This window comes from Sturnus vulgaris, chromosome 5 (genome assembly GCF_052056855.1).
Source record: "Sturnus vulgaris isolate bStuVul1 chromosome 5, bStuVul1.hap1, whole genome shotgun sequence".
NCBI classification, from domain to species: Eukaryota; Metazoa; Chordata; class Aves; order Passeriformes; family Sturnidae; genus Sturnus; species Sturnus vulgaris.
In genome coordinates, this window is record NC_142247.1 from 72,237,684 (window position 1) to 72,252,495 (window position 14,812).

The following is a 14,812-nucleotide window of genomic DNA, read 5'->3' on the forward strand; positions in this document are numbered from 1 at the left end:
GAAATGGACTCAGGAAAGATTTTCCAAGACCCTGTTAGTGCCCAAAATTTAGAAGTGTGGCTGACCACACAAAAACCTGCTCTGCCTCCATGGGTAAGAATTCACTGTCACTGAGGCTTTGCTAGAACTCAAGATTCTAGCATTCTAGAGATTTGCTAAGGACACCATCAACCCTGTGTTTGCTCCCCTCCTGGTTTGCCTCTGGTGACAGGATGAGCTGGGTCACCAGTTTAGCTGGGACCGGGCTGAGAGTTCCATCAAAATGCCCGTGCAGATTGTTGGGTAACAGCTGATAGCAAATTCTGATCCCAGCAGCTCTGGGCTGACTCACCCTGGGAGTAACCCAGAGGTAAAGGTCTCTTATTCTGTTATCATTTTCAGTCGCCCCGAGCCAGCCAGTCCCCCAGGATTTATTCCAACATGAAAGAACTCAACAGCTACTGAGAGAATACGGAAAAGAAACCTTGAACTCTCAGAACAAAGAACTTAAGATGTCTCAGATCAGTTTTGTTTGAAGCTTGGGGAAAGTAAAGTCACAGCGAAGTTAAGAGGCTGAAACAAAGCAACAATGATTGGACATGCAGGCTTTGAAAAGCTGATTTCATTATCCCTGGAGAAATCCAAACCTGTCCCCTGGAAGGTGTCTGGCAGCTGCATCCTGAGCAATTCCATTTAGACCTTTCAGGGTGTGGGGCTAATGACCAACTTGTCTGGAGATGGAGCTTTTAGGGCCTGGGTTACCAACTTAATTGCAGCCCAAATTAGCATGGTCAAAAAGACAGAGCACTGGTAGTTTGAGAAAAATGGTTTTTTATCTCCTTCTTGGAGCCCAGGAATGATCAGGATCATCTGCTGCTCTGGCAGCATTCACTGTGTGGTTTCCTTGGCTGCTCCCTGAGTAGCTCAAGGCCAGAAAGGTTAAACCTTGTGCTGTGGAAGTCACAGGAGACAGCAGGAACCCTGGAAGCCTTGGGTTCCTCTGCACAGCATCCTGCCTCTCTGCTCTCCTCATGCCTAGTGCTGGAGCAGGATGGAGTATTTATTAGAAGGAGGTATTTCCATCCAAAATGATGGCAACTTGGAGCTCCCTGAAATAATTCATATCATCCTTTGCTTGGCTGTCTTCCAGAATGCAATTCCTATCCATGAAAATGTCCCTTGCCTAAAGTTATTAATGAATTCCTGTCCCAGGACAGCACACAACGCTTGCAGGACACAGAGACCTGCCCTCACAAACAAGGAAGACTCTTCCTAGTCCATTTCTAGACTTCTACACAGAGATAACCAACACCAAAATATCCTCCTGTGGCAAATCTTCCTCTGCTCCAGAAGAGTTGCAGAGGAAGTTAAGGGGGTCTGGAGAACCTCTTGCTGCCAGTCCTTCCCACAGAATCCCTGGATGTGCCCACGGCAGGGGCAGGTTACACCCGAGGAGAGGGGTCAGGGGCTGTCTGTGCTCACCAGAACGTTGTACTGGGACACGGAGATGTTGTTGGGGTGCACGGTGAGGCGCACGCATTGCTTCATCTCCGAGGCGAATCTGCGCGGCTCGCTGGAGCGCTCGCACCGCTCCTTCCTCGTGCACCTGGGGAGAACAGGGACAGACAGGGACAGAGTGAGCACAGAGCCAGGCTGGCAGGCTGGGGACAGCTCCTGGGATGTGGGAGCAGCAGTCAAGGTGGGTAGAAAGTCAGCTCTGTGGTCTTCGGGACGGAAAATCACACTCGTGCTCTTAGCGCGCTCCGGCTGGTGGAATTATCCAGGATATCCTGAGCTGCAAAGGATCGTCATGTCCAACCCCTGGCCCTGCACAGGACATTCCCAAGAGCCCCACCACGTGTCTGAGAGCATTGACTCTGCTGCTGGCAGCTGTGGGACTGCTCAAGCAGGCAGGAACCCATAAGAGGATGGAGGGTGATGTGTGAAAGACTCATCCCCGCTGCAGAAATTGTCTCTCCACCCACACTGCAGGTCCAGCACAACCTTCCCAAACCCCCAGCCCTTCAAACCCTCCTGTCCAGGGGCTGTGGGACACCTCAGGCAGGGCTGTCCTTGTAGGGAAGCTGTGCACAGCCCGTGGATTTTGTCCCTCCTGAGAATGCTGCTCACTTTTGGTGCCTCTGGGCTGCTGGTACCTCACTTCTAGGATGAGGCCAGCCCCTGAAGCAATTATCTCTTCAGAATTTTTTGCCTCTGACTTGAAAATGTCTGACTAGAAGTGCTGAGAGTTGAATCTTAAAAATTCAGGTGTTCCCAGTAAGCGGCAGCTCAGTGAAATTTGTGGATGCACACACCTGGGCTGCACAAATGCATGAACTTCACACCACCCACTAATTGTTGATGTTTTCAGTGCTGTCACTACCCCTCCTCTCACCTGTGTGGTGCAAACACAACCTATAAAAGTGGATTGGTGGCTGTTTGCCCCGTTCCCTCCCAGGTTTGCACTTGTTTAACATAAAGCACATCTGTATTTCACTCCACACACGCTGCCGAGGCCATTGCTTCAAGGAAGGTGTCTGCCTGGAAATCCACAGGGTTAATCCAAAAGGACAGCTCCAGCTGCATGCCAATTACCTTCTGCCATTAAGTTAATGTTATGGACTTGCACAGGGTGTCTTCAATGGATTTTGTTATTAGCAGTGCTATTACTCCCCATTAAAACCAGCTATAAAGACCTAAGTGTGGGTGTTAAATTATTCACCCACTCCCAGACCTCAGAGTCTCACTTTTGAGAGAACCTGGGGGCTGCTGAAACTCCAAAATCACCCTTCAGCATCCCTAGTCCTTGGAGCAGAGACTGCACCCTTGTGCATGGGGATTTGCAGATGAGGATCCATGAAAACACATGCCAAAAACTCAATATATGGTTAATCCAAATGTTACAAAGCCTGGGGCAGCCTAAAACTTTAGGGCTTGGCTTCTCTCTAGTGACTGACTCTAAATCAAGTGAGCACCCCAACTCCAAACTCCAATTCCTCCATCTTTCTGGCAGAGGAAAGTTTTGTATTTCCAGAGGCAGAATCCATAAAGGGATATTTTGGCCATTCTCAACACACTTTGCAGGTTTGAGAGAGCAAAAGTAGCACTGCAGCTCCTGCTCTCTGTTCCCCAGGAGCCCTCATCCCATTAAATCTTCTCTGGCACTGCCACATGCTGGATCAGGAATTTTAAATGGGCACTCTCCAGAGGGTTGGACCAATAGCCCATTAAATATCCCCAAAACTGTAAGTTCCCCATAGTGGCACCAAAGCCAAAAGGCAAAATGCTGGCCTGAGATTTTTCCAAGCACTTCCATAAAACAAACAGCCACAGCAATCCCATTAAAGCTCTGCAGGGTGTGGGAACTCCTCTCCTGGGAATAGCTTGGAAGGGAAACCTTTTTGGGCTCAGAATCAAAACACAAGTGCCCAAATTCTTCAAGATGTTCTATTATCTCCCATTTACTTCCTTCAGCTGCAGCACAACGGAAATATCTGGATTTTCTAAAATTAAACAGGCAGATATCCAGGCTCAGTTCAAATCTATGGATATGGATTAAGCACCCAGGAATGTGGTTTATACTCCCAATCCAACCACTGAGCAGGAATATAATAATTCACATTTTACCTGCTGTTTACAGGTCATACACATTTAAAACATGTCACTTTTCAGACCAAACTCTTGCTCCATATTAGACTGATGTGCCTTGCAGCCTTGATATCAGCCATGAGGTGAAAATAATGTCATCCAAATAATGAATTTATGAAAAACCAAAGCAAACTAAGCCTGGGTTTAATGTAATGTTAAGGCTGCTGTGTCAGGGCCTCAGGAATTAGGTACTGCCAGACTGAAAGCAGCTTCTGTACTTCCAAATCTGCTCCCTGCACTCACACCCTGCTAGCCAGGTTTTAATTACAGGATCACAGGTTATTATTCCTTTTTTCCACGGTGACCTCAATTCTGCCACTTCCTAACTTTCACTGTCTGACTTTTTCAATGCAATTCCTCAGTTGGAAAAGCCCTAAATAGCTGTGCCTGGTATTTGAGTCTGATGATGGGGGAGTTCTGCTGAGCTGGACCACACTGAGCTGGGCTCTGGGGTCAGTGCCCCAGGTGAGTGACCACGGCTGCTTCAGGAATCAAATCCAGAGGGATGGAGCCACCTGGCAGTGGGTTTGGCAGGTTTGTGCATGCAGGAAGGAGTGGTGGTGGCTCTTCTCCAGAGCATTTGGTCTGTGGTTTCCCCCATCTCCTCTCCCACGGCCACCTTATCTCTCCTAAGCTGGAGCATCCTGTGGGTTCACACATCACTCAAGGATGTGTGAACATGTGTGAACCTCACCCAGCAGCTGAGGTTCTCCAGAGGCAAAACCTGGTGGGTTTTCCTGTGATGGATTATCCTGAAGGAAGGAAAATATAGGTTGGATATTGTGAAAAAAATTCTTTACTCAGAGAGAGGTGAGTCCCTGGCACAGGTTGCTCAGAAAAGCTGTGGCTGCCCCATCCCTGGAAGTGTTCAGGGTTGCATGAGGCTCAGAGCAACCTGGGCTAGTCCCTGCCCATGGCAGGGTGTGGAACTGGATGATCTTTAATGTCCCTTCCAACCCAAACCATTCTGTGATCCTACAGTTTAGGTGAGAAGAAAGAGATATCTGACATAAAGAAACCTTCACCCTCCAGCCTCCCTCTGCACTGCCAAAAATGTTCTGCCCTCCCCAAAGAGAGCAAGAAAAAGCAGAGAAAATTGTTCCAACATGTGCAGAGGAAAGTCTTTCCCTCCAGCACCAGTCTCAAATCCCTGGGTGGTGAAGGCTGAGACACAGAAACAAAAGTGACAAAGGATCACAGAAGGCGTCTGCCCAGAGGGGACGTGGCAGCCCCAGAAGTAAGTTCAGCAAACTGTAAATAGAGGCAAATGGGACTTTTAATAAATTAATTCTTCCAGACACAAGACCTTATAAAAGTGGTCACCTGGAAGGCAGCAGCCTGCACTCAGCAGCTGGGCTGAGGGATAATGAAATATCCCACCTCAACTCATCATTTCTGTTGTCTCTGGTGACAGTCATTGTCTACCTTGGGCTCTGTGCCTCTCACCTGGTGAGTTTATTTTTGTTTATACAGCAGAAAACCCCTTTTACTGCCAAATTTGCTTTAATAAGATATCTGTACCCCCAACATCCTGAGGGTGTCCATACACAGAGATCACTCTCACTGCCACATTCCCTAATTCCCTGCTGGTCACACCATAACTGGGTGATGTGTAGCTCCCACCCAGTAGCACCACATTCCACTTCAGGTCCCTAAAAGAGCATCTTCCACCCCTGAGCTTGTTTTGTTTGTGCAGACATTTCTCTGGATGTCTCAGCAGCAGCTGCTCTTTCATTGCCAGCTGTGTCTTTAACAATTCCAAGTGTCCTGCTTTGTCCAAAGCCATTAGCACAAACACTGAGGAGCTGTTCCTACCACTGAACCATGAGGAATGGTATTTCCTCCTCATCTCCCATTAAGAATAAATACCACTGGTGCTCACCCTCTGCTCGCCAGCCACCAACCAATTATTTTAATAATGTTAAATTAATGCTTTCCACTTCTCTTGCATCTCTCCTCCAAGAATCTCAGAGGGCTTTGCCTGCAGCTAATTAAACTTCAGCCATGAGGTTGGAATTAGCAGGCAGACAAAGGAAAGTGAGGCACAGACTGAGGGCAGGGCAAGGTGGAGGTCCTGGTTTGGGACACAAGAAATCATCATTAAATCCCTAAATAAGGGACCAAAATCTGGGGCCACACCCTGCAAACCCAGGCTGCAGAGGGGCCAGCCTCTTCCATCTCTGCAGGGATGGGAAGGGTTCTTCTGCCTTGCTGGGGTTTGGTGAAACCAAGCCCAGACTCTCAGTGAAGACACATCTCCATCCTATTGTAGACAAAAAACTCCAAATCACCACCCTACACACATAAACCTCTCCCAGCCCCCCCCCAAAAATGACCTTTATTTTTCACCTGACTGAGCCTTGCTTGATTATAACCATAACTGTTGAAAAAGGAGATTATTTGGATTCTGCTTTATTTGTTCTCATAATTTCCCAAGAAGCAGACTAAAAGATCCAACTTTTTGAATGTGAGACCCAAAAAAAGTCAGTTTTCTGGCAATGGAAAAGGTCTTATCTACAATTCTGTTAATTAATAACAAATTTCAAGACAAAAGAGTGGTGATTGGATCTGATCAGAAATTGCTACTCAGAACAGAGTATTTGGGGGCTTTTTACAAGTGGCAATTAGCACACGAAGCAATTATTTCTTTTTTCTTTTTTTTTTTTTTTATCCAGGGGAAAAATAAAATACCATCAAAAATTTTTAATTCTCAGAAATAAATCCTAAAGAAATGAATCCTTTTTGGAAAAGCCTCACCACTTGATGCACAACAGTTTTCTTTTGGCTCTGGGTGTTCAGGTGGGTTCTCAGGGAAAGAGAGGGATGTGAAAATCTGTGTTTGATGGCAAAGCTCAGAGACAGCTCAGTGGTTTGGGTCATCCCAGCAACCCCAAATGACACCTTTCCACCACCTCCAAACAGGTAATTTGCTGGAATCACTCTTTTGCAAAAGGTTTTGACATTTCAACTTTCATTTCTGGTTCTAAACAGTGACATTTCCCTGAGGGGATGAATTCTCTCACCCTCTGATGGAATCATCTCAGCCCCCCCTTTCCTCACATCTTCCCTCCAGTGCTGGGGGTGGAAATCAGGGAGCCCCCAGTCACACCAGTGAGGAAGGGTGGGATATTTTGATAGGATACAAGTTTCATGTTGGCATTCCCATTTTCATCCCCAAACTGTTGATTCCTGAGCTTTTTTGTGGTGTAGGGTCCCTCCACTTGTGCAAGATGGAGATGTTGCCCCATCCCAACCCTCGCCTCTTCCCAGTGGTGTGTTTTCATTATTTTTTTTTTACTTTTCTTTAGTTTTTCCCCTTAAAATTCAACTTGTTCCCTTCAGATTATCCGTCTGCCTCCCTCACTCACATCATCACCTCCAGTGGTCTCCTTTCTAGGTTTGTTGGATAGAGACATCCAAGAAAAAAAAATCAAGAGGAAGCTACAGAAGATGTAGGGAAACTTTTCAGGGAAACCTGATTAGGTCTCAGTTGGAAGATCATGAGTAGTCTCCCCTGTCCTGGATCAAGACAGAGTAAGAGACAATGATTTTCCATTTCTCCCATCTTGTCATCTCCAAGGGAAAATCTGGGAATTCCCAGCCCAGCCAGAGCCCATGGCAAGCCAAGTTGTACCTGCAGGCAAGAGTCAAACTGAGAAAACAGAACAGAACAACAAATTGGGAATCTGAAATCTAAGAGAGGGTGCAGGAATGACCTGGGAGCAGCTCTCCCTGTCCCTGAGGGGAAGGGTGATTTGGGGATGTCCCACCCCTGGAAGTGTCCAAGACCAGGCTGGACAGGACTTGGAGCAATGGAAGGTGTCCCTGCCATGGCAGGGGTGGCACTGGATGAGATTTAAGCCAACCCAAACCCTTCTGTGATTCTTTCATTCCTACAAAATGAAATTACAGAAACAGCGACTTGTCAAATCTTTGGCCTTGCAACACACCAGAATTTTTTTCCTGGATAAAGCTGGAGCAGCAGAGAACCTAGGATGTGACAGAGGGATTTCTGGCACTGCTGCAACCTTTGTGTTTCCCTTTATCTCCACGAAGCCCCAGCTCCTGGCAGAGGGTCACATTCCCCACACAGGCATGGGCTGATATCGCACAGGATGCTCGGAGCACCCTCCCAGCATCCCCAGGAGCCGTGTCCCTGCCCCGGCCGCAGGGGATGCGCTCCCTGCAGGATCAGGAGGCTCCGAGATGCCTTTTGGAAGGCGATCAGCAGAGGGAGCTCGGCGGAAGCCAAGTGCAAACCCCGGGAATGGCGTTTTCAGCCAGGACTGGGTGATACCTCCGAGTTTTAAGTTTTCTGCTCTGTTCTGCTCGGATGTGCTTTTCCGTTGTGCTTGGGTGATGAAGACAAAACAGTCCGATTCCACCTGGGGACTCAAGGACAGTATCTTTAAACTTCAAGCCCTAAGCATAAACAGCGTGAAAAGAGGAGGGCGGACATGCAAGCAAGCAAGGAGGATGAAACTTCCCTATTTGAGATTATTAATTGGACAGCTGACTCCTGCATGCAAATGGACTAAAACCTATAAAGGTGTGAGAACTCGAGACCAACCCCTCCTTTGCTCCCATCTTGGAGCCATCCAGGCAGGGGCCACGACTGTGGCACTGATATTGCTAAGGTGTGGCTTTGTAGGCTTCACAATAAATACCCATTTTATTCTCCTTAACTCTGTGTGTAGCCTCTATTCCAGCTCCTCAAGGCATCATGGGGACAGGAACCTGAGAAAGGGACAGGACAGAGATGCTTGGCTTCGGGAGGCTCTGGAGATCCGAGTTACCCGGCTCAGTCTCATCAGCCTGGTCCCTCTCTCAGGATGCCAGGCAATGTGACAGCTTCGCTCCTTACCGGGAAAAGTTTTTTGATTTCCCAGTCGGAAAGAAGGGTGAGGTGAGAACACAGCAGTTAAAGGAGTCTGGGGATGGATTAAGAGGTTTGTTTAAGCCCAAGTCTGAGCAATGTGCAGAGCCAGCTTTGGGTCTCCTGAGGTGGCTTTATCACCTGGGAGAGCAAGGCTGGGGAAGGAGGGAGCAGCTGAAATTTGCCTTTCCCTCTGCTGGAGCCAAAGCAATTTGCTGGTTGGAGCCAGGAAAAGGGAGAAGATTCAGTCCCACTGAATCATGTAAAGTTTAAGGTCAGTTTTAGCAGTGTTTTGACATTTCCAGGTTCCCTCGGAGTCCTGAGAACAGGAATGCCATAAATGTCGAGACACAGACATTACTGACCTTAAACTTTACATGGCCATGTGGTGACTACCCCACTCCCTCCCTGCTCTCTCCTTTTGGCCTCCAGGCTGCCCAGGGCATGGCTGAAATTTAGCTTTCCCTGGCACCAGAAGTTAAATTTGACCAACTGCCCAGGATACTCAATTCTGGACAGAAAGGCAAGAGATGCTCCAAGAAAAGTGACAAATTTGAGCTGGGATAATGCACAGGGTTATTGCTGGAGAACCTGTCCTGGTGCAAGTTCATGTGTATCTGAGGAAGGAGTTGAATCCTTTCATCTTTGGCTCTAACCACAAACAGGCTCAACTCCCCAAAAGCTGCTGTTTGGGATCAAAGATGAACTGGACAAAATGGGGAAAAGCCACCAGAGAGGGGAAAAGTAAAAGCTGTAGGGTCTTTAATAGGTGCTATTTGGGCACCAAGAGATCTGTGGATTTTTCCAAAGCGACCTGGAAGAAGAAACTCAAAAACTCTGGAATTCATTCTCTGGAGCTTTGCATGTCCCCAGGGCAATTTTTAAGAGACCACAAAAAGTTTCAGACCAGCATCCAAGGCTCATCCTGCTGCTCTTCTCAAGGTCCCAGCAGGGCATTCCTGGGGTGAAGGACCAGAACTCCATCCTTGTCCTCGGGCCGCAGTTTGGGGAGGGAAACTCTGCCCTGCCAGAGCCGCCTCTCCCCGCACTCCTCCTGCCCCTGTCACTTCGCCAAACGGAGCGAGGCTGCTAATTGCTCTGCCTGCTAATCTATTCTAATGCATGGTAATAGAAGCCGAGTTTCTGCCCTGATAACTCCGCCGGATTACGCTGCAGAGCCGCAATCCCCCCGCCCGCCCCTTATCTCTGTCCCCAGGTGGGTTCCTCCCTCCATCCCCCAATTGTGCGAGCCCACCCCCGGAGCCCCACGGGGCGTGGGTGCAAGGGATTTACTCCCGCATCTCCCGCCCTACAAAGCCAAGCGCTGCCCGGACAGCATCCCTCCCCCCTGCTCTGGGGGATTTCATGCCCCTTCTCCTTTCCCCCGAGCCCCCCTCCCCAAATTTCCAGAGCTGGCGGATTGTTTTAGCCCTGCTAACTTTGCCTGGGGGAGGCGGAGTTGGAGCATCACCTGCTGCCGACCCCCAGGGCTGGACAAAGGTTCAGAGGTGGCCCCAGGGACCAGCCCAGCTCAGGCATGGCTGGGGTGCGGCCAGGGACCAGAGGTTTGGGAGTACAGATGTGTGCACATCTGCAGGCACATCGGGGGGCTCATCTAGCCCGAGAGCATTCCACATGCAAATCCATGGAAATTTGGACCTTTTGTCCGATGAAGGAAGGGAAATGGTTTGCTGGCAAGGGGAGGGGAGGGAGTCTGTGGAAGGTAATGCTGAAATCCACTCCTCAGCTGGTTGTTATGGAAAAGTGGAATTCCTCCGTGAATTTATGGATAAGTGGAGTTCCTTTCTGAATCACAGGATCATGGACTCATGGAAAGGCTTGGGTTGGAAGGGACATTAAAGATCACCCAGTCCAATCCCCTGCCATAGGCAGGAACCCTTCCACCACATCAGGTTGCTCCAAACCTCACCCAACCTTGGACACTTCCAGGGATCCAGGGATCCAGGGACAGCCACAACTGGGCACCCTGTGCCAGGGCCTCCCCACCCTGACAGCCATTCCTAAAATCTACTCTTAAATCATTTCCTGCTGTAGAAGCAGCCTGAAAACAGCCAGCACCTGTGTGTGACATCTGGGAGGATGGGGATCTCCTGCCTCCATCCTCTGACCTTTTCCAACCTCCTGCAAGGGTCAAAGACACAAGGACAGAACATCTCTGAAGCTGCAGGGTCTCTGCTTTGCTGCCCCTTCAATCACATCCCTCCAGGTCCTTTTGCTGCTGAATTTACCAGGCACAACACGAGCCCGGTAGCTTAAAGCAGGAGGAGAATCTCAGAGCACAAAAATCACGAGCAGGAGGCAGAACTCGAGCCAAAGGCATGAGAACTGCAGTCAGACCACGGCACTGAGGTGGTCCACAAGAAAGGAATCACAGGAATCTGCCTGGAATCTGCCTTTTGCCATCTGCCTGTGAAAGGCTGAGCTTCAAAAGAAGATGGAAAAACCCCTGAAGGCTCAGCTTCAGCTGAAGGCTACCTGAGTAATACAAGCTCCTGTCTCTGAGGAGGCAGCAAAATAACTTTCCCAGCACTGAATTCTCTTTAGAGTCGTTTTAAAGAAAATTAAAAGAAGAAGAAAGCGAGAGAAAGGGAACGAGGTTGCTAGATAAGGCAAGTAATTAATGAACAAAATTACTTTTCCCAGAGAGCATCCTATCATGGTGCTTCCTATTCATGCTAATAATATTTGTGAGTGTCTTCCCCAGAACCTGGGTAGATAACACCTACACTCTCCCATGCTCCTACATGCTCTCCTCTGCAAGGGCTGATGCAAATAATCTGTTCAAAGGGGCTGAAGTTCTTTGTTCCTGGCCTGATTCATCCCTGAATTCTTCATGGGAGTTTCTCTCGAGTGACTCCAAGGAAAGTAATTTGGTGTTTTCCATGTCACTGTGGTCCAAATGCCAAATATCTGCTGATGAAGATGATGGGAGCTGCCCTTGCCTTGAGAAAGGTCAAATTTGGGGTGTGCTGCTCAGAGACTGGGGCTGATCAGTGGTGCTGAGGCTTCCTCAAGACTGCAGTGAGACCTGGAAGTCCTCCAGGTGGGAGGGTTTGGTGCCACTTCAGCCTTGTCTCTTAAAAGGCAAATGAGAAACGAGAACACAGAAAAAAAGTCTGTGTTCAAGGAGGTTTTCCAGAAGGTCAGGGAGCCATGGGAAGTGCACTGTAAGGAGTCCCCACTCACACAGACACTGAATCCCTGCCAGGCTCAGCCAGCACCTCATCTAATTGCTCTTTTGCTGTCAGCATCTGCTGTGCTGACTTGGAGGAGCACAGCAAGAAGGGAGAAGACATTCCCACAGGATAGACTGAACAGCCTGAACACTTTGCATCCAAATCCCTCACCCCTGGAAACCCCTTGAGCAGTTTTATCCAGAAAGGTTCAAGGCAGAGGAGGATCCCACAGAGTTTCTCAAACCAGATTCTCCCAACCCACTGCTCCTTTTGATCTTCATCAATATCTCTATTCTCACACTGCTGACAAGCTCCTTTCCTCTTCCCCATCCATCCATCCATCCATCCATCCATCCATCCATCCATCCATCCATCCATCCCTCTGCCCATGTCCCCCAGCAGCAGAGCCTACACTGATGGGTGCTGTAACTCCACTATTTGCTCCTGGCAGAGACAATTCCTCCCTCTGAGTCCAGACTTTTCTGCAGGAAAAGCAAAAATTCTGCAATTAGCAGCCAGGGAAACCACAGGGTAGCACGGAGGGAGTTGCATCAGATCCCCATTACCACACAGACCTGGCATGAGCATCTCCAGCAGCTCCATGGCTCTGCTGGGAGAGGAGACTCTGCAGGGAATTGGGAAAAATAAGCCAAGGAACCTCTCAGCCCAGGCTTGGAGTGTGAAATCAGTGGGATGGGATTTTCTACCTGAAAAAGGCACCCATGCATCTCCACCAACCCCACTCAGACCATGCCTGAAGCTCTGGATCCATCCCTAAGCTATTTGTTTCCTTGGAGCTGGGAAAAAGCCTGAGCTGGATGCACAGCCTTCAACAGGTGAACAGAGATCAGAAATAAAGGAGGAGCTGTGTTTCCATGGCAGTTTTCAGACCCTCACATGACCAATGCACAAGCTTTGGATCAGAGCTGGAGCTTCCCAGCTGCTTAAATCACCATTTCACCCCAACTCTGACAAAAACAACAAAAAAATTCTGCCTTTCACAGCTCAGCTCCTTCTAGGAAAGACAATTTGGGGGACAGGATAATAAGAGGGAAAATAGAGGAAGAAGGATTTTCATTTTAGTCTCACTTCTTTTCCCTGCCCAAGCCTGCTCCAGCCAAAAAGTCAGGGAACAAGCTGAGTTTCTCCTTCCTAAACCTCCTCTCGAGCTGGTTCTGCAGAGAGGGTTGGAGTGGAGGGAGCCATACAGAGCCAAGCCATAAGAAACAGAAGGACCAGGGCTCTAAAACATCCTAAAAACAATCCTGGCTTCATCCCACTGGTAGTTTAAACATACAGCTGAAAGGAATTATTATTATTATTATTATAATAATAATTATTATTATTATTATTATTATTATTGTTTTTGTTATTATTATTATTATTATTGTTGTTGTTATTATTGTTATTATTATTATTGTTGTTGTTGTTTTATTTTTATTTTTATTTTTATTTTTATCTTTATCTTTATCTTTATCTTTATTTTTACTTTTATTTTTATCTTTATCTTTATTTTATTTTTTTAATTTTAATTTCAATTTTTATTTTTATTTTTATTTTTTATTTTTATTTTTTTTTAAATTTATTTTAATTATTATTATTTTAGGAGTAATTCTCCTAAAGCAGTGAGGTCTGGCACACCCCACCTCTCACTGTGAGGCTCTGGGAAGAATTCCCTGACCCGAGGCTACACCAGGATCCCCATCTCACACTCCAGCTGCAAGGAAAACGCTGTCAGCAGGTGATGGATGGATTTCCCCCCCTCTGTGCAGGGCTGGAAGGGCTGGGTCAGGCACTGAGAAATCACCACGGTGCTGGGGGTGAGCTCCAGCAGGCTGGGCTTTGGATGCACACTGATGGAACTATCCATTATGTTGGATCCCACAAACCTGGGAGTTTTGAGCTTTCTGTTCTGGAGAACACTGCTTTTGACCTGAGGCCTTGGAGAAAGCTTCCAAATTTGAGTGATGGAGTTAAAATCACGGGTGTGTAGTTAAATAGAAGCGTTATTTCACATGGTGAAGGGTTTTAAAATTGAGGTTTTTAGAATATAATAATAGCTATGAGACAAGATGGAAGATTTTGGGTGGTGTTTTCTTCCTTCTTCTCCATGGTTTCAGGCAGTAGTTTCTGGTTGGAAAGTCAGTGTTGCACTGCAGGTTACAGGAATTTGGTTATTGTGTCAAAAGTATAAATAATATAAATGGTAATTCTTTATTAAACTATTTAACTTTAAAAGACCTTGTAATTAACTAAATCCAGCTCCATTTTGCTCACTTTTTGCTGGTGGCTAGAAGTGTTGCAGAGCTCTCTGTACTTTAAATAAAATTTAATAAACAACCAAGCCCCAACACGAAAAGCTTTGTCTCCTTCATGTTTTTTAATCCTAACTTTAAGTAAAAACAAAAGAAAATGAAAACAAACCACTAATTAAGTAGTGCAAATCCTACATTTACACCATTACACATTCCAGGTGTCCATCTCCCGGGATCATTTCCTAATTGCCTGCCCTTTAAAAGCACTTTGTTGTAATTTTTGTGTCCAGAAAAGCAATTTCTGGTCACAACTTGCATGGTGCTGCTCTCTGGGCACGTCTGGCAATGCTGGGTGAGCCAGACAAGCTGCACTGGGGGATGTGGTGGGAGTGACCATGGGTGTTGGAATTTTGAGGTTTGGGAGTTTTGAAATTTTTGTGGTTTTTAGTATTGATTTTTTTGTTTTTGATTTGAAGGCTTGGAGAGGGCTCCCAAATTTGAGTGCTGGAGTTAGAGTCACTGGCTTGTAGTTTGAAAAGAAGTGTGTAATATCACATGGCAAAAAGTTTAGAATTTGAGGTTTTAAAATATAGTAATAGGTATGGGACAAGATGAAAGTTCTGGAACGTTGGCCTTTCTTCCTTCTTGTTCCTTCTTCTTAGTTTTAAGTGGTAGTTTTTAGTTAAATAAAAAATACCTCAGTACATGTCACAAGTGTTTAGTCATTAGGTCAAAAGTATAATTAATATAAATGTTAGTTTTTAATTGGATAGTTAAGCCTTAAAAGCCTTGTAACAAACAAAATACAGCTCCATTTTCTTGCTTTTAACTTGTTAACTAAAAGTACTGTAAAACTC

At 47.0% G+C, this 14,812-nt stretch overlaps 1 protein-coding gene across 4 annotated transcripts in view; it reads right to left on the bottom strand.

Annotated features, from left to right (window-relative positions):
- PLXNA4 (plexin A4) overlaps nt 1-14,812 on the bottom strand; it is a 429,648-nt gene that overhangs the window by 111,117 nt on the left and 303,719 nt on the right. For all 4 annotated transcript variants that reach the window (XM_088165989.1, XM_088165988.1, XM_014882536.2 and 1 more), the window contains exon 6: nt 1,462-1,585. In XM_088165989.1, coding sequence (XP_088022115.1) covers nt 1,462-1,585 — 124 coding nt within the window. The remainder of the gene's footprint in view (nt 1-1,461; nt 1,586-14,812) is intronic.